This window comes from Phragmites australis, chromosome 3 (assembly GCF_958298935.1).
Source record: "Phragmites australis chromosome 3, lpPhrAust1.1, whole genome shotgun sequence".
Classification (NCBI taxonomy): Eukaryota; Viridiplantae; Streptophyta; class Magnoliopsida; order Poales; family Poaceae; genus Phragmites; species Phragmites australis.
This window is the reverse complement of record NC_084923.1, coordinates 17,559,663-17,582,327: the sequence shown is the minus strand read 5'-3', so window position 1 is coordinate 17,582,327 and position 22,665 is coordinate 17,559,663. Positions and strand designations below refer to the sequence as shown.

Here is a 22,665-nt window from a genome sequence, read left to right as displayed (position 1 = left end):
GGGAAAGGAAGCGGGAGAGAGCCCGCCGTGCTAAGGCGGCAGGTCCTGATGCCCTCCGAAAGGGAAAGTATCCTAGATGCACTCAGTAGAGAGTATCTAATGTAACCCGACATACTTTTCCTCCTTAAGGCATGTTATGATTATGATCGACGCACTAGTAAGTAGGTCTTAGTGCAAACCGTACACGTCACCTTTGTTTCCTCATTGTGTCGTCACGGTTACAATCTATTGTAATATTTTCACCCTATGTTTAATACTATGTTTGTCGTCGTTCGCACCCCATACTCACGTAAAATGTTACGAGTGCTAATTACTAATTTTTTATTCTCCGACTATTACATAACCTACTCCAAATTTAATTTTCAAATTTTCTTAAAGTCCTTTTTTTATTTCTTGAATTACACAAAAAATTACATTTTTAGGGGAAAAAAAGGCCATGAGAGCCTAACCGCCCTCTCAGAGGTTTGCAGCCCCCTGAGAGGACTACAGACGTCTAGTTTTGCAATTTCTCCTACGAAAAATCTATTTATTTAAATTTTTAATAAAAAATATATAAAAAAACTCTCAAAAGATGTTGAGAGATCTGTGGGTTTTCCATAGGGGTTGGGCCCCTAATGTGTGCTTTTTAGTTGAATCGAAAAGAATTCAAAAATTCAGAATTTAAACACGCCAGTCTAACTAAGAAAATAGAGAAAAATTCTTTTGTTCTGCAAATCAGAACACCAACTCTGATGAAGATAGTTACAGCCTGTTTGTTTCAGCTGGAGATTCTGAAAAGCAGTTTATAGAAGTTAGACTGTGAAAAGTTGAATTATAAAAAGCTGGATTATGAAAAGCTTTTAGATTGTAGATTTAAAAAACTTTGATGGACAGTTTAGTAAAATAGACTTCACAATCTATTAAAAATTGAGAAAAATCAGTTTCTCAAATTCCCACAACCTAACTAACAGATTTTTAATATTTATAATCTAAAACTGAAACAAACAGACCCTTAGAGCATCTAAGAATCAAGCACCTCGGTCACACATCCGAATATGTTATACTAGCGATGTCACCAATGTTGACATACACGAGCATTAACAATCTTAACCATATTACCAAATTGATACAGAAAAGGCGCCTACATATAAACACAACCATAACACTTCTGTTTCAGAGTCCCTGCAGTTGAATTAACAAGTCAAAATTCTCGTTAGAGTATCCACATATATTTCTCCCATACAGCTTATAGATGTCAGCATTCATCGAGTTGAATTAACAAGGCAAATGAACACTTGCTACAATTCACTATCCAGTTCCTCTCGCCACCGTTATCTAGTAATACTAGTAATCGTTCACAATCACTAGCAAAAGTAATAGCAGCATCAGAGCCACCTTCTAGCTAAAGTTATCATTCTCACTTCAACAAATGGGAAACTATTAACAAGTGTTTATCTGTCAACTATGCTCAAATTTTCCCCTTGCAAAATTGAAGGCATACAATAACATATTCACCGGCGACAGAATAACCAAATAGGAACAAAATTTGGGACATTTGTGTTCCAGGTCAAAATTCTTGCTGCATTTTTAAGTACACAACTAGTATATGCAAACCACGGAAGGGAAAAATGAGAGAAAAGCAGCCTTTAATATCTTTTTTAAGGCTTTTGGTATAATCGAATCAATCCCTGCACTAACAGTACTCTACTAGCTCCGCTATGTACACTCTCGCTTTCAAGCTTTCAAATGGCCCACATATCTTGTTCTAGTTTGCTGGCCCACTCTGTATGCTTTGTACTGTAAGGGTTTCCTCCACTGTCCCACCAACCAAGATCTGACTTACAACAAAATTATTGAGTGACCGATTTCTTGGTGCTTCTAAAATTATCTCCATCTTGGAGGAGATAACGGTGAACTAATGCAGAACAAGTCTCTTGATATCCACTAGCACTCAAGAACACCCAACGGAAACCAGCTACATCCAACGGACCAACCAAGAACACCAAGAATCATGTCAACACTTGAGCATGCACTGACCTGCAATTACAGAGATTATTTAGGTAGAATACTCATGTAAAAGAACATGCTCGAAAGATAAAACTCAATCAAGCAAGCATACCACATTCTCATAGCTTCCCTCAAAATGGAACAGCATTACACCCATTCCCCTCCTTTTATTAACTTCTGCCTGGAAAACACAACTAAGATGATCAACACTGACAGTACAAAGAGGTTGTGGATAAAATTCTGAATAGATTCAATTAAAGACGTGAAAAACAGTCAAATTACTCTGAAATAAATGATGGGTCATTGTATTAAGTATGGCATAAGAACTAAATAAAAAGATGGAAATCATGCATTATAGAGAATCGAGGGAAGTTCAGTTCACCTACCACACAAGAACATATGGTAACTCCACAGGCTGTTAAAGCCGATGTAACTTCTGCCATCATCCCTGTGAATGTCAAAAATTAATTCATGTGATCTTCCTAACATTACCAATCAAAGTTCAAATAGCAATATAGCAGATGTGAAGAATAATAAACGTAAGATAGTAGCAACTACAAATAGGAATTCATTTGAGAAAATAAAAGCAACGGAATGTATAATAGTTGAATCAGTCTGTTGAAGGAGGCTAGGGCGCTAAGAAAATAGATATGCAGAGAGAGCACACAGAAATTGCACGTGAACATGTTTGCAGTAAAGCTTAGTAGTTAGTACTGTTACTTCAAGGTAGAGAGGATAGAAAGATCAGCATATACTTGCTGTTTAGTACAACAGTTATATAATAAAGGATTACCTTTTCGATCAACACAGGAAATGCAAAGCCATTGGATAGAGTTGCCTTCCGTATTATGCCAAACAGAAATTTTACCAGATTTCCAGTGATCCAAACCAGGGAAAACTTCCTTGGAGGTGGAATTGCCAGGGTGCATGAACTCACTGAAGCTATCACCACGAATTGTAGAATGACCATTAATTTTGATGCCCAGTTCCTTAACAGTTTTGTTTTTCTTCCCATTGATCTTTGGATGAACATTATTAACAGGTAAAAAGCCATTGCTACTCTTGTTGACAAAGGATAATTTATCGGAACTTAATATCTTCTCCCAGTTGAATTTACAATCCTCATTCTTAGTGCTAGGAATTGACAGCTCACTGTCACTTTCGTCTTCAAGATCAGCAACAAAGTTATTAACTGCGTCAGCAGTAATTTCAGCAGCAGAAAGAGCAGCTTGCTCCCTTAAGAACTGGATAAGCAAAATATTTGTTACTGCAACCATCTAATAATGTCGGAAAATTATTTTTAAATGACAGTAACACATACTTTCATAATTTTGTGTCTAGCGCTGCGAGTTTTTGCGTGCTGTAGCCACTGCTGGTGACGCTGGAATGCATATTTGCTAGATAATTTCTGAAACAGGAAAGAAATATGCAGGGTTAATCCAGATGCTCATGGACATAATATATCTGTGCCAATGCAATCGCTCCCTTGAAATCCTCCTGATGTATACAGGGCAGTAAAACAAGGAGTAACATTATGATACTGAGTGAGGAACATATATGCAATCTATGTATAATCCAAATTGTTAAGCCATTAAAGCAATAATTTAAAAGGCAGTTAGCAGCTAACGGGTGGTAATAACACCTTTATGAACTTATGTAGGTCAGTAGCCTTGATTGTTGCCTTGATATGTGGGTTAAGGGCATTGAGACAAGATTGGTTGAGACATCTAATGCCATAGTTTAAACAAACAAATCTGGAAAAACAGAAACCGTTGACCTCTGCAGCTTGGTTTGCTTCAAAGAGCATTCATGCAATGAGACCAGGAAAAAAGCAGGTGAAAACACGGTTTGAAAGCGCTGAACCAGATGGCTTTTAGTGAACCGGCCAGCTCTGTGCAGAGGAAATACAAAGAAGAGAGAGGGAATGGGCTGGCCTGGCCCAATTAGGTGCAGCTGAAGGGTGAAGCCTACCTCTCCACCATCTCCACTCATTACAACATTGGCACAGAGAGACTGCAAAGTGACTGGGTCATCAGTTCACTGGTCCAACCACCAATTTTCAAGATATTAATGTTCTAAATATTTTGAATTCATTTTTTTTAATTCAAGATATACAGTGTTCATGGGTTTCTATACTTATGGCAGAAGGTAAATGCAAAATTGGTATATAATTCAGCACAATATGCTCCTCCCTAGGAAAAAGAAAGCAACGTTTGATCTAATGGAGATGCTATGATGCACGCATGCATTCTCGATTTGATGGATCAGTCAGAAAAGGAACCAAGATCTCATGAATCAGTTACAAAAGACAAGGAAAGGCAAATGCAATGGGATTGGACACCACTGATACTGCCCATCTCAGCCCACTACTTCCAATCATCTTGAGAGCTACCGCACATGCCCTCGTGCCAACAGCCTCTGGAGAGCCCGGTGTGGTCGTAGTGGGTTAGTGGCTGCTATGTTGAACACTATCTTAAATGAGACAAGCTGCCACACAAACTCCTCTCAAGGCCATTATAAGTTACAGCGTCTATCTCCCTGGGCATTACAAGGCTTTTACTTCAAGATGTATTGTGGTTGGTGAGAATATAATGATGCCTGAAGGCCTGAGTTCATGGTACTACAAACTGGAAATGTCCTTTTTAGCAAATAACAAAGACACTCAGTAGTCGTCACATCACTATCCTTTCTAGGGGGGCTGTCATGATGCAGTATGGATTTCTCGGCAGAAAATTCAAGTTGAAAATTTGGTAGTGCAACTAGAAGTTCACGAAAAATATGATGCTATATAAAATTCAGTTAGCTGGTCATACGCTGTTATGAAATTTGAGAGCTACACCTGTACATAAGTTCATATTAGGAGAACAAAATTTAAGTGCGTAAATTGGCCAATGAGCATGTAGCTCATTTTCTTTTAACAAGTCTATTTAGTCCAAACGTTGCAAGATTTTGACAACCAACATTGCACCTTGTACGTGTGTATCTTGAAATTGCAAAATTGTCAAAAAAAAAAATGCAATCTAAGAGAGGAATACTGACATCGTAAGTTATGATCTCCACTACTTCAGCATTTGCAAGTACATGGATTGGTGAAACTAGATTGCCATTCACCTGCAAAAGAGCACATGAGGACACTAAGAGGATTAATCATTAGAATGTATTGCCAATTCTTTTCATAACTAACCTTTGCTGCTATCATTTTATTTCCAATTTCAGTATGGATCAGATAAGCATAATCAACCACAGTGGCTCCCTTAGGCAGGTTTTTAATCTGCAAGTAATAACATATTTAGCTGAACCCAAATGAAGTCCATACTTTTAGGTAATGTCTACCAAGTTCATTGCCTCACCTCGCCTTTAGGTGTAAACACAAAGACACGGCTTCCCAGAAGATCTCGGGTGATAGTATCAACAAATTCTCTAGAACTCATATTACCAACAAACTCTTCTTGCCATTCACGGATAGCATTGAGCCAACCAATCTATAAAAGATGGTAAGCAATTCAAAAAAAATCTCGAACCCACTGTTGTAAGAATAATTAATGCAGAAATGCAACAAACTTTAAAAACATTGTATGAATATATTAAATAATATATATACCCTCAAAGCAAAGCCTGTGTTGTTCAGGCAGATAACTTTCCCCTCAGAATTTCTTCCACTTGATATTCCAGGGCGAACGGGTCCAGAAACTACTCCTCTTCCACTATAATGTGCAGCAATGCCTCTTTCTGCTATTAAATCCATATCTTCTGTTCTTATCTGCAATACAATTGGAACTTTAGACATAAGTACAATTAGCAACAGGATGAAAATACATTCTTTGTTCGAGATATTCCAGCTTAAATTTAGCAAATGAGTAGGCGACATTACCTGAACTTCCAAATGGAACATACTCTCATTAAGAAATGGTATCACTGTAGTGTGTAGACTTTGGTAGCCATTAGGTTTTGGAGTTGCAATGTAATCTTTCACCTATTGGCATAATTGATCTTTAGAAAAATGGTAGAAGCAACAAAAGGACATTAAATAGGAAAAAAAGAGTAGATAACTCACAGCTTGAGGAATAGGTGTCCAGATGCCATGAACAAGACCAAGAACATGATAGCAGATCTGAATTGAATTGAGCATAGTTGTGCATCAATTACAAATTCATTGTATAAGCAAGATAGTAATTTGTAAGTAATGTTACCTGTTGTGCGGTGCACAATGGCCCAACACCATTGCAGGATTTCGGTTTTATGATGATCCGCAGCTGAGCAAATAATATGTAAGGCATATTATTTTCAGAATAAAAAGGAAACTCCAAATAATTATGTAACCAGGAATTAATAGTATTTTTATAGATATTCAGAAAATCGTACCTGAGCAACCTGGTTTACCTCATTTATTGAACTCTTGGATTTGAGTGAAGTTTTGTAAATGCTGAAAGATGGATCAAATAATAAGTAATCCACCAAATAAATAACCTTACACCCAATGACCCAAATTCAAACTAAGAACCAAGTAACGATTACTTATATTTCACTTGATATTTTGGTTTAAAGTGCAATTGAGATGCACAATTAAACAAATAAGTGTGTAGAGGCAACTGTACCACAGCGTATTATCATATTATGTAGTGATGTTTTGTCAACAATGTGGTACAGTGTCAAACCCTTTTATAAAGATCTAAGTAGCGAAATATGCGGGGTAAATGGCAATTTGTATGATCCCATGGAAAATAAGTTGGAAAGTAGTGTAAAAATTTTAAGGAATCCTATAGTGTGCCAGCACTACAGCAAGCAGAGATAGTATTAAAGTCTATGATAATCTGATTCCTCATGAAAATAGGTAGAACTCATCTTTATCAAGGCGGACTCTCAAGCCAGCAGCAGTTTAACTCTAATGATATGGCATGCCTGCTCACCTGTAGAGTTCTTTGTAAACTGAGCGCACTTCTGTTTCAACGCTCACAAGATCGAGAAACTGATCCTCAGCAATCTTTTGCCCTAAAATTCTATTTGCCTGGAATTGAAAATTATAAAGTAACGTTATCCATTGTAAATGCGAAAACATGATGCTGAGTCATGCGTAAATCATAATTAATAATTTGCCACGCAAAACACAGTACCTCTTCCAATTCTTGTTCATGGGCCTTGTACAAGTCTTCAACTCTTTTCCTTAGTTCAGTGAAATCAGTGGGGTTCACGTACATGAAGGATAGATATTCCAATTCAGACTACAAAGACAAGAGCTACTGGTTAGATGGAAGGAAGAACTGCGAGTCTGCAAATTAAAACATCAGGGTATAAAACTATTCTAATCATAAAATGAAGGGCACAAGTTGGTCTCTCAACTTTGAGGTAGGTCCTTCCAAAACTCAACAACTATGATTCAAACCATCCTAAGAGAGTCAAAGGATTGAGGGTCTAATTTCAAAAGTTCAGGGGTTGGACTATTATTGCAGTTGAGGATGGGAGTATTAGAATTACTCCAAAAAAAATATGCATATAAGCAAGATTTTGGGAAAGCAAGTGAATCTAAGGTTCCAATAAGAAAATAATACAGAAGCAAAAATCTAGGACCAGATTTTCTCTGAATCCAACACATTTTGCCATTGGGATTTCTGAAGTGTAAGGAGAGGGATCACAGAAAACCACTGATACAAGGTTTAGATCATAAAGCATCAGTAAAACTACAAAATTAAGATAACCAGCACACACATATTCACGTGTAGCGGTGTAGGCAAGTCAAAGAGTTGCACAACAATCTACAAATGCAAGCTACTAACTGGCTTGAGAATTTGACTTATCAACCATATATAAATATATGGCAGAAGCACCAGGAAACATTCCTTCTAAAAAACAGAGAGATAAAACCAGCTATCATTTAAACGGTGTTCACAATTTTATCACAAAGAACATAGGCAGCATATGCTCCAAAATAGAACGTGCTGTTCAACAAAAGCAATGCCAAAAATAAAACAAAAGAAGCAATACAGTATTCAAGTTAGCTCTTATAGGTCCTACGACAACATCATCAGCAGATACCTTTATTCGATACATCCCAAGAAGTTTTGCTAGAGGGGCAAAAACCTGCAGTGTCTCCATGGCGATGGCATGCTGCAAAGAGTGGTGCTTAGAATGGAAGTAAGCTACAGAAATATCTTATATCACTGGAAAAAGAATTCACCTGCTTATGCTGAGGCATATGTGTGAGAGTACGCATGTTATGCAACCTGTCTGCCAGTTTGACAATGATCACACGAACCTACATTTTTTCCCCATTTTCTTGAGTAACCAGTATAGAAGTAGATATGTTTCTGATAATATAGTCCATATGGGATAACAAAAGGAATACCTCTTCCGTCATGGCAAGAAACATCTGTCTTAAGTCTTCTGCTTTAAGATCTTGTTTTGAACTACCCTCGCTTTTGCACTGAAGTTTCCCTAACTTAGATACCTATGTTAAAAACAAAGCAGGTTTGTTGCATTGAATTTACTCCACAATCCACAAAATATAACATAAATTGCAGTAGTATACAAAATATAAAGAAGTGTGTCACGAATAGTGTACCTTTGTCTCCCCTTCAACAATACGGCGCACAGTTGCCCCAAACTCATCTTCGATTCTTTCAAAGGTAACCACATCTGTATCTTCAACAGTGTCATGCAATAAACCAGCAGCGATTGATTCCCAATCAAGTTCCTAATCATGTCAATTGAGAAGAACAGAACTTAAGTTCACTGTGTATACTAGATTACTAGGGACACTTAGAGAAATTTCATTACCACAGTGTCAATGATTCCCAATCAAGTTCCTAATTATGTCAATCGAGAAGAACAGAACTTAACTTCTGCTACTAGCCACTAGGGAAACTCAAGGAAAATACATCACCAGTGTCAACGATATTACTACTCACATGCTCTCCAAGAATACGAGCAACTTCAACAGGATGAATAATGAATGGTTCTCCACTTCGGCGTTTTTGTCCACTGTGTGCTTCATATGCCAACTGCAATAACCAATGAGCTATGATCATGCAACCATTCATTCAGGCACTTCCAGAGAAACAAGAAAGTACAGAACAATTTCTGCAAATAGCATGAAAAGAAGATATCGTGTATCAATTACCTTTAAGGCGTCATGCACAAAGTTTAACTCTTCAGGTTGAAGATATGAGACAGCTAGTTTGAGATCCTGTTACATAATTGCAGGAAAAAGTTGCAATGCACCAGGATTAAACTCGAGTCTTGCTTTGCATAAAGAATGCTAGCATTAAAGTTGAGTCTTGCTTTGCATGAGAAACACTAGCACTAAAATTGAGTCTTGCCTTGCATAAGGACTAATGTTTAATTAAACTTGAGGAAGGTAAGCTTGCACATTAACCATGCGATTTCAAGCTCGAAGGAGCGAAAACCATACGACCAAGTTTAAACAGTAGCATTTGGAAAAAGTGGCATGGCCGTTACATTGAACATATTGTGCTCGGCCCAGAACTTCCACATTCTCAAATATTCTGAAGAAGCTCGATTCTCTCTTTTTTTTTCAATCACAAAATGTGTTGGCACCATGGAGCGAAAAACGATTGTGGTGTTCCACTACCAGGCACAGAATTGTTCCTTATTTCTTATATATTCTAGGATATTTGTGGGAAGGTTGGAGCCAAGATGACAAACACTATATACTCCCTCCGATCCGAAATATTAGAAAGACAATGTAAGATTGATTTTAGTAGTTGACTAGATTCATCATGAAAAGTAATTTCATAACATATAATCCTTTTTACTTTGAATATCATATTTTTTATAGAAACTACTGGTCAAAGTTCCACCTTGTAAACCGTGACGATGTCCTAAACTACTTATATAGTTATATTCCTGATCAGCAGGAGTATATTTTTAAAAATAAAAAATAAAAAACCAGCACTGTTGTATTTGCTCTACTAAAAATACATCACTGAATGGTCACAAAGCTGCAGACCAAACTGAGGTATTTCATAGATCGAAGCCCCAAACTGTAGCTCCTCAGATCCTTTTATGATATACGCGAAAGAGCAGATGAAAAAGTTCGTTGTTGTGATTCAATGGCACACCTCCCACAAGGTCTCTGGGGAGATGTTAAAGGATTCAGATGACGAATAGCAGTAAGCTCTCCATGTCGGGTCCACAGGAGTAGACCAAGATCTGACCAAACTTTCAGAGTAAACAGCTGATGGACCATAACCCAATTTCCCTTTATTGATGTCTTCATCCAAGGTGATGTGCAGTAACTGGAAAAAGAAGTAACAAGTATTAAGAAAATGGAAAGAATCATTACTACTTTTATATATAGCCAATGGACATATGACTGTAAAAACTGGAAAAGGTAACATGCACAAGACAACCATATTTCTATAGTATTCCTGTTATTGGAGACAAGCCAATGTCAGCAAACCATGTCTACACAGCAAACACAGAAAGCATAGATAAAGAAGGGTAAGGAAGTGCAACAATGAAACTGTCATGCACACCAGATGGCATAGCCACAAAAGCAATATTATACAGGCTGTGTCAATCATTGGCCAAAAGCAGGTATATGGATGATTGTAACTGCTATACAGGTGTACTGTGTACAGGATGCTTGACTACAGCAGGGAGGATCAACTGAAATACGAAAGTTAGTCTGTGTAAAGCTTGTTTATTTTGGAGCCTTAAAATGCCACGTAATGCATGCAAACCAAATTCCAGGTTATAATGTGAGTTAAATTCAAGCACAGAAGCAAAGGTCAATTTACTTGTGCATTTGTGATTCAAGTGGGTGGAATGTAACATTTCTACTGAAGATATAGCATTCTGCAGTGCTTCAGACGATAGTAAATAATAACAGTCATTGCCACAAAAGGAACAACCAATGCATTGTGATGGCCTATAAAAATAAATTAAAAGCTATGGAACTATGCTCAAAATCTAATCTTTTAAGAAGCAGCCATGTGAAATCACTTGAGTTTGTCTCTCTAACTAACTCAAGATATATTCTACTGGTGAACTGCACTCACCAAAACCAAGCGGACAACATTCCCTATGTCTAAATACAAGTTATACTTGGAATACATTTAATAGTACCTGCTAGTGAACGTGTAAGATTGATCATGCTAGCTAACCAAATAATTGAATAACAATGAAATGAAACGGAAAGGAGATATCATGCCACACAAATGGAAGTTTATTCTTAAGTATCCTACTCCAGCATGACCTACAGGCTAGGGCTCAATTTTAACTCACATTAATATTTTTGTTACTTTTTAAAATTCTCAAATTGCTCAGTAGTTTCACTAAGTCTAAGAAAATGTAGTATTAAAAATTAAAACCATCATTCCCACTCAGTTGACCTAAGTAGCCAAAACACCAATACTATATCATGATATCAACACTAAGGCTAGAATAACATGAACAACAACGGAGCAGCAGTAACGCACCGAGTTGTTAGTCCGTCGCGACCGCCCGCGCCGCCTCCACCCGCCCCCGGCCTCGCCGTGGCCGCAGGAGGAGCACTGCGTGGTGCTGGCGAGCGCTCCCGTGAGCGCGCGAGGAGCATTCCACGCGCACGAGAGCACGCTGCATTCGTAGGGCCTCCCGCCGCCCTTCCACGAGGCGGCCCTGGACGAGCTCACGCACTCCAGCGACGACGCTACACACATACAACACCACCACCAAAAAAAAAAAATCAGGCTCCTGAAAAATCCAAAACCCTAGGTAGGGCGCCGCAGCAGCGGAGCCGAATTGCGAGGCTACAGCGGGGAGGGGAGCGGGTTTACCGGACACGGCGGCCGGCGGAGTCTGCATGGCGCGGCGCGGCGCAGTCTCATCAGCGGCGTGGAGGCCCGCAGGGCGGTCGTTCTCGTTTGCCGCCGCCGCCGCCGCCGCCTCCGGTGGGGGACACGAATTGGGCCGGCAGCCGCGGGGAGCGGCGAGTTGGGTGGAGGCCGGGAGGGGCTTTGCCGAGGGGGGAGGAAGAGGAAGAAGGGATAACACGAGACGGAGGCCACACAAAGGCCGCGGCCGTGGTGAAATGAAGCAATAGGTAACCCTGCCCTTTTGGTGGGTGCTCTGCTCTGGACCTCGCCGGTCTCTGTTCCTATTTTAGTTTCTCGCGTGCAATTCTGGATGGGTTTTTCGCCGATTTTTCCCTGGTTCCCTTGCAACGATGGCGTGGGTCACTGGATTCTAGCGATCTGCTCCACTTGCAGAACAGCTCGGGGCCTCGGGCTCGGCTCAGCTCACCGCGGCCTCAGGTGAAGAGTATGCAGCGCACACCTCGCTCGTGACAGTTCTGCGAAACTCTACTCTTCGTTCATAAATACAAGAACGTATTTCATTTTAAAAAATCAAACTTTATATATAAGTATATTTAGTATAAAAATTATACAACTAGATTTATATTTTAAAACTCTTTCACACTATATTAATTTTATAGCTATAAACTATATATTTTATGAGAAAACAATGATCAAAATCTAATTTAAAAAGAACAAACCAAAACAAAATAAGTATTACTATAAAAAATATAAGTGGGTTTTCATGTCACATCCTCTTCTACTTTCATCGCATCTAATAAAATCCTTAAATTTTGAATAATTTACCTATTTTTATTATCCATTCTCGTTTTCTACCCTCTCACCTCCTTACCTGCTACAGATATAGAACTCATTTTACTAATAAAAATAAAAAAATTAACGGATAATCTCTTCTTTTTTTCATAATCTAAAATCAAACTACTACATCACTCCTAACGTATTTGTTCGGTAACACTCTCGTAACGTATTCACACCTCTGTACATTGAGTTTACGATTAATATTACCACGTCTAATATTTATATTTTTGTTGTAACGTATGGGTACTTAGCTAGTATATTTATATGGTAACCGTTCACTTTTGTGTGTATAAACGTATTCGGGGTCTCGTGGTTTTGGTTATGCATGCACATATGAAACGAACTCTAGTTATATTGATGCGATGGATTTCGATCATCCGGCCTTCTTCTAGAAAAAATGGGCCCTTGGACATCATATATCCAAGAGAAGCGAATTGAGCCTTCTTGTCCGCTTGTTCTTGCTTTTACGATTTGCTTTGAGTAACAATGAGGAGGAATCGTGATTTCCACGATCACATGGTCATTTCGTCTCAAGGGTGGCCAACAAACGCATGCGCTTAGTCAAATGGATCATTATCGATTGATGCCATCTAGCAGTACATAAAAAAGGACTACTCATAGGACATGAGCAGTACGGTATCTTGGATAGGTTTGCAGCGGTGCTTGCTGTGATGCTTATCCTCGATCACTGCAACAGGAGCACGATTACTCTACTCAGCCGATACGGTGAGCAGGACCAAGCTAAGCAGCCAAGCCAAGCACAAGGTCGTAGTTAATTTCGTACGTTCCGAAAGCAACCGACCGAGCCGTATCGTAACGACAGTGTCTCCCCCAACGAGAGCGCTTCGCTCACTGCTGACCTGCGCTTCCTCCGCGAAAGTAAATTCTATTCTTTTTTTATGTCATATATCTTCTCAGTTAAACATGTCAACTGTTGGATCAGAAAAAAATTATATGAATCAAAATTTTATAGAGATCCTTTGACGAAGAATCTAATATAATTTCCTTTGTTCCTCCGCGCTGCCTCTCGGCCATCTCGCCAAAAGGTGCAGCCAACTGGGCAAAGAGTAGCCGTCCTAACACGGGAAGAAAAGCTATCGGAAGGATCTTTGTAAGTCAAAGCGCTTCATTAGTGGCGACAACCACGCACTGAACCTGCGGCATTAGCGTGGCTCGGGCACTGATGCTGAATAATTAACTCCTCCAAGACACGGCCCGTTGACTATGGCGGCCAGGGGGTAACGGTGTGCTGGATTCGTTTGTACACGTTAAAAAAATTGTGTAATGTAGCTGGCATCAATTGACTTAATAGATGGATCTTCGAGGTCAAGGATGTTCCTCCTCTTACAGTCATAAATGCATATCATTTTAAAAAAGATTTAGTCAAACTTTTAATTTTTTCACTAATAATAATTTCAAAATATTTAGTTCGAAGACCTTAAAATCGTGTGCGTAAATTTGCCTAGAAAATGTTTTCATAATATCACGAATTCAATAGATTTTATAAATATATTATAATAAAAAAAGAGTGGTTAAAATTATGCATTAGAGCTCATATCTTTTAAAAAATGATATATTTATAACATGAGAGAGTATTTTTGATAAGGGGTAATGAGGTGAGCAACAATATTTGACCCAACCTTGAAGCCGAAAAGGGATCGTGCTTTCTTTGAGCCTCTTATCCTCTCGTCCCCTGCTACAGTGTCAAAACAGGATCACACAGCTTTATTTGATCCTAGCGTCGATCCAACCGGTTCACCTCCTCCGACGGGCTTCTCGCTGTCGGAGTGAGTAGGGAACAAATGGATTGACGTCCGGCACAACAATATTAGGTAGTTATTAGGCTATATGTTGTAGATTTGGTGTTGGTAGGTGTAGGGTTATAGCTCCGAGAGGTTTCAATGGAGGCGACTCCTCACCGGTTTTTGTTCTCCCTGCTGGCCTTTAGCAAGTTCCTCGGGTGATGGCCATGCCAGTGCTTACCAAGGTATGCGTTAGTTTGTATGGTGCGAGTGTGGGTGGGGGTGTTTTTGATCCCCTTTGTTTGTTTGGTTCTGTTCTTGTGTTGCTCGTTTGGTTGTCGACAATGCCCGAGTGATGGTCTAGGTCTTCATCCTTCATGTGTTTGAGGGTGGTGGCGCCAACGGAGTCTCCTCGGTCGTTCTTGTGATGTGGTCGCCAACATCCGTTCAGTGGCTCAAATACGTCCCGACTATGCTACGAGACGTTGACTCTTGCACCCATCAGCAAGGCCGGTTGGAGGGCTGAACTTTGACATCAGTGGTCTACGTCGTGCTCAAGCAAGGTGGCGATGGTCAACGTCGGTGGCGAAGGTAGAAGATGACAAGGATGTCCTGATTTTACTTGTTTACATTTTCTGTTCTTGTCAGGGGCTTGAATGTAAAAGGAGTTGTACTGAGCATCTTTTTTAATATAAATCCCCCTTCTCAAAAGAAGAAAAGAAAAGAAAAGGGATCGTGCACAGCGCACCTTGCACATGCTGTCCCAGCCTTGAAGCCGAACGAGTAAGCACCGGCCCGTTATGGCTGACTGGGCTTCAAAAAGCAAAAACCAACTGTGAAAATTCCATCCCGCAGCTAGCACGGAACAATTAGATACATTAAGCGAAGGCACGCACAATCAGTGATGATTGCAGAATATCCATACAAAGTTTCCTCAAAAAATATCCATAGAAAGTTAGAAATATGGAGTCTCACCAATAGTAATAAATATACAAGGTTCAACAAATTGCTGCTGTTCGGATTTTAATAACCGGAGTAGTCCATGGATTTATTCATAGTAGGGTACATGTAAGGTCTGACAAAGCTATAGTCAAAACAATCTATCTTCAAGAAACCCAAGTCCCCTCAACAACTGAAAATGACATGGCCGAATCCCAAAAGACTCAAAAACGAGCCCGACTCAAACCGTAGCTGTTAGCCACACAAGATACAGGTGCCATAATATTGGGCTAGCAACCGCCCACTCATCAATGGTAAATAGCATTTTTAAACCGGTCCAATTCTCATGCTAAATTAGCACAGCACTGGTGACTCACCCCACATTTAGCAAAACTCAGTATAGAACGCTTATGATTATTAGGGTATTCTCCGATAAGGTGATTCTTTGTGAATTCCTATGCGCCATCTATTATAAGGGTGTTCGCTCTTTTGGTGGTTCCTGGACTCCTGGCTAATGAAGGTAAAACAAACCTAATATTAGCAGAGGCAAACTCTCCCTGTCACATGAATGCGGAAAAGAAAATTATTGGATTATGATATTATAGACTTGGAAAAAGAAAGAAGTCGTCAATCATTTCGCAACAACCATGTGGACAACTTTGATCCAAATATACCATTAGAATGAGAAGGCCAAACAATCCTTCTTGTACAGCTCTGGTCAAGTCAAGATTTTACACTGAGGATCGTATATAGCTCAAATTTGTACGTATCCAGACTCTGGAGATTCAGGTCCTACTGTCAAAATGAACACAGAAAGAACAGAGGTAACAAGAAATATCCATGACCAATAGGAGTTTCAAATGTCATACACCCACGCCAAAGAGAAAAGGGCTTGTATCTGCTGAAGGCACCATTACTACTTAGATGATTCGTGGAAGGATGGGGCAAGGACAACTAACAATTAGATAGCACAGGATTCAAACAGCACTCCACTAGAATATAAACTCTAATCAATCAGAGCATAAAGAGTTAAGGCAGGAAATGTAGAAAGACCATAAGTAAATGCTAATGAACATTGAAAGATACAAGTACAGACATTTATTGGGGTGAAAATATCATCTATGCAAAAGCCATGTTGCAGGAAGAGCAGAGCAGAGCAGTTTGTATTTAAGGTCATATCAACATCTTTATATTGCCAAAACATCACATGCTTGATACTTCCCATCGTACATGGACAATCTAAAACACGGTAAAGAACTCATGCTGCAAAGTAATAACTTTTAAGATAAGTTTAATACAATATATAGATCATACAAATCAAAGAATATACCGTATGTAATTATGTAATTCCATGCTTGGTAACAACATAATTGCAAATTATTCCCCCAAAGCCACAAGTATAGTAAAGAGATTCAAATAAACTCACAAATCTCATGCCAAGGATCATACAGTGGTAGTACAATAGTACGGCAGGGCGCTAGAAAGACAACCCTAGTCGGCCAACTTGTTCAAGCGGTGAATTGTACTCCTGGCGAGCCTATTCATAGGGTCGATCTTCAGAACCAAACGCAGGTCCTCTGCCCCAAGCCTATATTTCTCAGTGCTTTCATAAAGGAGAGCACGCTGTAATAGCACAGACATATTCTCCTTATCTTTCTCCAGCACCTGCAAAGAAGATAAAACCAGGGAAACTCACTAATGGGGACACCTCTTTGTATCATCGTCTAAGTCTGCTAATTACAAATGTACTGTGGTAAGAAAGGCTACGGTATAAATCAATATACACTTCCAGGCCAATCAATACGCCTTACGGGATAATGCAGTACCTTTGAGCAGTCAGCGATGGCCTTCTTGTACTCGCCAACCTCCTTATACGAGGAAGCCCTTGAAGACAGAACCTCAACAATGTCAGCACCTTTCCCGGATTTCTCGATGAGCACAACAGCCCAAGACAACCACTTGATGGCATCGGCATACTGCCCACCCTTGTAGCTATCCATCCCTTTGGCCTTGGCAGCGGATACTGTCAACCCGGATGGTGGCGGTGGGAGTCCCTCCAGCTCTGTGGTTGTGCCACCGCTATCACCACCACCAAAGTCTGCCTCCACATCCACCCAACCATCCATCTCACCAAACATGTCACCTCCGCCACCACCATTACTCCTCGCAGCTGCTGTCGGCGCAGCTGTGGATGAAGCAAACAGCGTGTCCAAAGGATCCACGCTAGAGTTCACCGCTGCAGCCGCAGGGGCAGGCGTGGGAGCTGGTGCAGGCGGAGGCGTAAAGCTGGAAGATTTCGTGGCACCATAGCTTTGGAAGCCACCGAATCCAGCGTCAGCACTTTGGAAGCTCCCGAATCCGGCGTCGGCACTGGAACTCACACCCTGGAACGCCCCGAATCCCTGATCCGGCTTGACGGAACTAGCCTGCTTTGATGCATTCATGGACCCTGGCTTCGCCGCAAATGGATCTATCGAGCCAAACGGATCCTTCTTCTGCCCCATAGGCTGCGACGCAGCCGTCGCTGCCATGCCCGCGGGTTTCATCGGCCGGCCACCGACGCCGTAACCACTGGAGCCCATCGGCGCCCCCGTCGTCTTCGGGAGCGTGCTCGCCATGCCGCCCATCGAGAAGGGGCTAGAGCTGTTGGTGCCGGCATTGGTGTTAGCACCAGCCGGATTGGAGGCCGGCGGCGCCGCGGATCTGAGCGGCGCCGCGGATTGCGCGCGCGAGGAGCCGGAGCTGCCGAGCGCGGAGCCGAGGAGGTCGCTGAAGAGGCCGGGGTTGTTGGCCTGCGGGATGCCGAGCCCGGAGGAGGGCGCGGCGGAGGACCAGCTCCGGCCGAAGATGTCGCCGACCATGGAGGTGGGCCCGGATCCGGGGGCCGCCACCTTCGCCGCGGCCGCGGCGGGCGACGGCTGGTGGGTCCACGATGGCTTAGCGCTGGCGGGCTGGTGCGTCCATGCGGCGGTGGCCCCCGGCCTCGGGGAGGGGTTGGTAGCCGCGCCTGGCCGCTGGTCGCGGAGGGGTCGGGAGCCGGATGATGATCGGGAGGCGTTGATGCCGAAGTCGAACTGGTAGGAGTTGAAGGAAGTGGTGGTGGGGCGGGAGGAGGAGGAGCGGTCGCCGGAGTAGCTCATGGTGGCCGGTGCCAGAGATCTGCGAGGAGGAGGAAGGGAAGGGAAGGGAAGGGAAGGAGGCGATGCGGGATGGGCTTCCCTTCTTTATTTGTTCGCTTGATTTTTTTTTTCTTTATTTGGCTCCTTTTCTCCTTTTGCGTTTGGGGATCTCTTCGCTTCGGAGGAGAATAGGTGGGGGAAGCTGCTAAGTTTATAGGACACATTGTCTTGCGAAACACCTTTTTTTTTAATAATATCTATTTATTTTTTCTTCCCTTTAGTCTAACTATTGTATCATAAAATGAATAGGATCTTTCTAAATATGGTTCTATAAAATTTGCTTCCGAAAGCTAGACATCAAAATGAAAAAATTATCGCTATTTTGAATATTATTTTTAAACTTTTTCTGACCGTAGCAGCTAGAAATAATATATCGAAAATAAAAAACTACAAAAATAATAACGAAAACAATTTAGATCATTTCCAATCATTTTTGAGTTCTTCCATTTAGAGATGGCAAATGGACTCGTGAGTTCAGGTACCTGTAGGTTCTGCACTCGACGAGTCTGAGTTTGAGTTTCATTTTTTTCCCATGGGTTCGTCGGGTCGAGCTCGATTCCATTTTCACCTGCGGATGCCCATTAGGTCACCCGAACACAACCAATCGGTATTTGGCCCAGCTTCTTGCCCTGACTATCCACTTCTGTTCGCCCAGGCCTCCACGGCTCCACATCTCGTTGTCCACACGCCATGTTGCCAGCCTCCACGTGCCAGCGCGGTTGCCATACGCCCACCGCCCTCGCGTTGTTGTAGTGCCATCGACCCATCGTCGCCACGCGCCCATGCGTCACTACCACCACGCCCAGATATATGTGTCACCACCTCATCACGACATCGTGTCGCCTAGAATCTACAGCTCCGCGCGTCACCTCATCGGTTACCGTGCCACCCCCTTTTAGCCTCGACCGTTCGTGGCTCGACGCAACCTCTTCCAAGCTGTCGTTAGTGGCTACGCGCCACCCCTTCTGGCCTCGGCCATCAACTCCGTGCGATGGTGCTATGACATCCCATCCGGCCTTGCCCATTTGCTCCACGCCGCCTACCCCTTTGGCCTCACCCGTCAATGCCGCTCGCCCCCTGCTCTGGCGCAAGACCTGACGGGTCCTTGTTGGATTTTGTGTCCCCGCCGGGCTCGGCGGTAGGGGTACATTTCAACCGAGTAGGACTTCAGGTGCGGGTCAAGTTTTCAATTTCAGGTTTCCTAGCGGGCGGGTTTTAGCTAAACCTACACCCGTCTTGACCCATTGCCATCCATACTTCCATTTTTAACAAGGAATTACCACCAAGAATTCCTATTTCTCCTTCCGTGTCCTTCTCAATTTAGGCGTGGCCCATAGCCTAACAGGCTAGAGCCTCCAAGGCTCTAGCCTCATGTTGTCTATTCTCTCAATCGCTAATGGTAGAATGATGATTAACCCTATGCAATCGGATAGTTCAACCCTATACGGGCAGACAACCACCGCTGATGGAGCGCCTCCCTCTACGCATCCACTACTCTCGAGCCCTTGACGCCCTTCCTCCTCCACCCTCCCCTCCCTAACATGACACGATGTCGCCCTATCTGGCCATCCCCACATAATGCAAAGCTGTGCATGTGACGCGATGCGACACCGCTATCGACGCCACGAGCATGCGAAGCAATAGAGACAAACTTACCCATAATATAGCCAGGGTTGGATATCACAATTCAACTTTTGTGGTTTGCTATTATCTGAAATATTCGGATCCATTCTCTTCCAATGTCTTATCCAGAATCCTTACAATATTGAAAAAATTTAGTTAATGTAACGAAGCTCGAGGTTCGATGCTTTCGGATTTGAATTATCGATTCTCGATCAATATCAGCATATTTCCGTCTCGACAACACTGTTTCTAGCTTTCTTGTATTATCGACGTCGTATTCGTTTCTGGTATTATCATTATTGATTTCATTTCTAAGATAAAATGTGAAACTGAAAGTGATTTATGTCTTTTCCGTTCGTTTTCGTACCGTTTTCATCTCCAGTGGAAGCTACCGTGGGAGGCTAAGATTTTTTATTTTTATTTTTTAAAATTTTAAAATTAGCAATTCTAGATATCCATTTGAAAATTATCCTAATAGGCGACTGCTGCCGGTTAGGAGGGTGACAGGTTGACCGTTGACAGGTGGTGGGCCCACGGTGCAACGACAATATATTTATTTCTCGCAACATCGTGGCTGGCAAGTCCTATCGCCACGTCATGCTACCGTCATGACGTGCCGTGTCAACCATTCACCCGTTGAATGGGTAACCGTTGCCTATTGGTGTAATTTTTCCAAACAAACGTCTAGAATTGCTACTTTTAGAATTTTAAAATAAATTTTTTTGGGAGGCTGGGAGCACGGGTAGGTGGAGCGTGCGTCTTGGCTTGTTTATCAGGCCTGGCTGGGTCTCGTCTTGAGCTTGGGCCTCGTTTTATGTCATCGTAAGCCCGTCAAGTGAACAGAGCGGCCGGTGGCCCTGCCGGACAGCCCGATGGCTGATTCTAGAATTTCTCAGGATTTTCTCTCCGTGGCGAATCGCAGAGGTCGCTGGAATCGCGTTCCTGCCTGTGGACTCTGTTCTTCATCGCAGCCTTGTTTGTCCTTTTCACATGAAGGCTTTCGTGATCACAAACCGAAGTGTCAAGTGTGAACGTAAATCAAAGTCTCAAGAAGCAACGAGGATATGGATAACTCGAGCCGATCCCTGTTTTTGGCTTCCTTCGTATTGTAGGTCCAGATAAGCTTAACCGTGCAGCACGCGCACTTCATGTCACGTGCTTTGCCAAGCAGTAACAACAATCGGATACTCCGACCTCACTGTCCCTTGGCTGGTCCAGAACCCGAGGTGTCCAGATCCTCTGTTTGAAAACCACCTCGAAGCTGAAGGCTGCGGCTTATATCATCTCTTTCTTTCTTTCTTTTTTATATTCTTTATTTTCTTTTATCTTTAATAACTCTTTTTAAAAGGGTTCGTTAAAAAAAATCTTAAAGTAGAGAATCCCTCAATAAAAAGCCGTTAGAACGTTTAAAAAATAAAAAACTATTTGCAAAAGAAACATGATTTAGATCCTGTTTGTTTCAGCTGTAGATTGTGAAAAACAGCTTATAGATTGTGGATTATAAGAAGCTGGATTGTAAAATCTGGATTGTAAAAGTTGGATTATGGATTGTTACAATCTGGTGGAAGGCAGATTGCTGGATTGTTACAATATGGATGTTGGATTGTAACAATCTAGCCTTTTCAACTAGTTGTTTGTTTCAGCTTTTAAATTGTGACCACAATCTAACTTTTACAATTCAGCTGTTTGTTTCAGCTTTTAAATTTTGATCATAATCTAGCTTTTACAATCCGAAATAAATAGGACCTTATAAAGAAAAGTCGTTCTAGCCAAATAGCAGCCGCTTGGTTTTCCTATCTACTACTACTTGTATATGTCTCCGTCCAACAACCATGGCTAAGGGCAACTTAGTGGGAACCGTAAAAAGGAGCCGCAACGCTGTTACGTCAGTTTTGCTGATCGCTGTGTGCAGCAAAGAGCTTCAACGGAAGCGGCAACGACTGCTACAACAATGCGGACGGAGATGGCAGCCAGCCGGCGATCGGTAAATTTGTGGCTCTCTCTCTCCTCCCTCAACACTATTTACAAAGAATGATTATGGATTCAAAAGGAAGTAGAGATTAATATAAGGTAAAAAATAAGTAGCTGCTGAAGATAAAAAAAATAGAGGATACTGTAATAGTGTTAGATACATTATAATAATATTTTAAAGAATAATTTTTTAAAATATCAGTTAGAAATGCCTAACTAGACGAAAGCGTAGCTAAGCTCATCAGGAACCACGATGTGCCGGAAAAATACGTTGCGTACTGGAAATGCGAAAACCGGCGACGATTCCATCCCAGCAACGGCGAAATGAAGCGACATGTCTGTCGTCTTGTACTGACGGGATGGTCGCAGGTTTGATCCATCCAGCAGCTCCATGCCACCTGCACATGTTCGCCCACGTATCGACCGTTTGGGCGAGCCGACCGGACTTTCTCTCGCGGACGTCGTGCGACTTCTCCGTCTCGAGCGATCCCGGCCACCTGTTGTCGGCACGGCCTCTTTGGGCCCCGCACCTACACGCAGCTGTTTTCGTGAAGCCCCAGCCAAATCTAGATCCGGCCCCCTCCGTTCCCGTCTTCGGCGACCTCGCCGGCG

General features: G+C 42.0%; 2 protein-coding genes across 2 annotated transcripts; both read right to left on the bottom strand.

Moving 5' to 3' along the window:
* Positions 1-1,505: 1,505 nt before the first annotated feature.
* On the bottom strand, positions 1,506-12,077 carry LOC133912479 (putative GTP diphosphokinase RSH1, chloroplastic). The gene is made up of 24 exons (XM_062355231.1): positions 11,763-12,077; positions 11,424-11,635; positions 10,062-10,238; positions 9,101-9,166; positions 8,889-8,981; positions 8,543-8,674; positions 8,327-8,428; positions 8,159-8,236; positions 8,017-8,088; positions 7,098-7,205; positions 6,894-6,991; positions 6,349-6,409; positions 6,177-6,239; positions 6,041-6,097; positions 5,858-5,959; positions 5,588-5,746; positions 5,337-5,468; positions 5,171-5,257; positions 5,026-5,097; positions 3,308-3,394; positions 2,780-3,230; positions 2,373-2,434; positions 2,099-2,167; positions 1,506-2,016 (listed from the first exon to the last, which is right to left on the bottom strand). The coding sequence occupies exons 1-24, from the start codon at positions 11,788-11,790 to the stop codon at positions 1,924-1,926; spliced, it is 2,661 nt and encodes an 886-aa protein (XP_062211215.1). The 5' UTR covers positions 11,791-12,077; the 3' UTR covers positions 1,506-1,923.
* A 4,464-nt stretch (positions 12,078-16,541) lies between these two features.
* On the bottom strand, positions 16,542-18,598 carry LOC133912476 (nuclear pore complex protein NUP62-like). Its single transcript, XM_062355229.1, has 2 exons — positions 17,107-18,598; positions 16,542-16,945 (listed from the first exon to the last, which is right to left on the bottom strand). Exons 1-2 carry the CDS (start codon positions 18,418-18,420, stop codon positions 16,772-16,774), a joined length of 1,488 nt encoding a protein of 495 aa, XP_062211213.1. The 5' UTR covers positions 18,421-18,598; the 3' UTR covers positions 16,542-16,771.
* Between the last annotated feature and the right edge of the window lie 4,067 nt (positions 18,599-22,665).

Coding starts and splice junctions, on each gene's coding strand:
- LOC133912479 (XM_062355231.1), bottom strand. CDS start 11,790: ATGCAGACTCCGCCGGCCGCCGTGTCCG. Junction 8,982..9,100: donor TTGTGCATGACGCCTTAAAG/GTAATTGATACA, acceptor TGGTTATTGCAG/TTGGCATATGAAGCACACAG. Junction 8,675..8,888: donor CTCGTATTCTTGGAGAGCAT/GTGAGTAGTAAT, acceptor TGACATGATTAG/GAACTTGATTGGGAATCAAT.
- LOC133912476 (XM_062355229.1), bottom strand. CDS start 18,420: ATGAGCTACTCCGGCGACCGCTCCTCCTCCTCCCGCCCCACCACCACT. Junction 16,946..17,106: donor CCATCGCTGACTGCTCAAAG/GTACTGCATTAT, acceptor TCTTCTTTGCAG/GTGCTGGAGAAAGATAAGGA.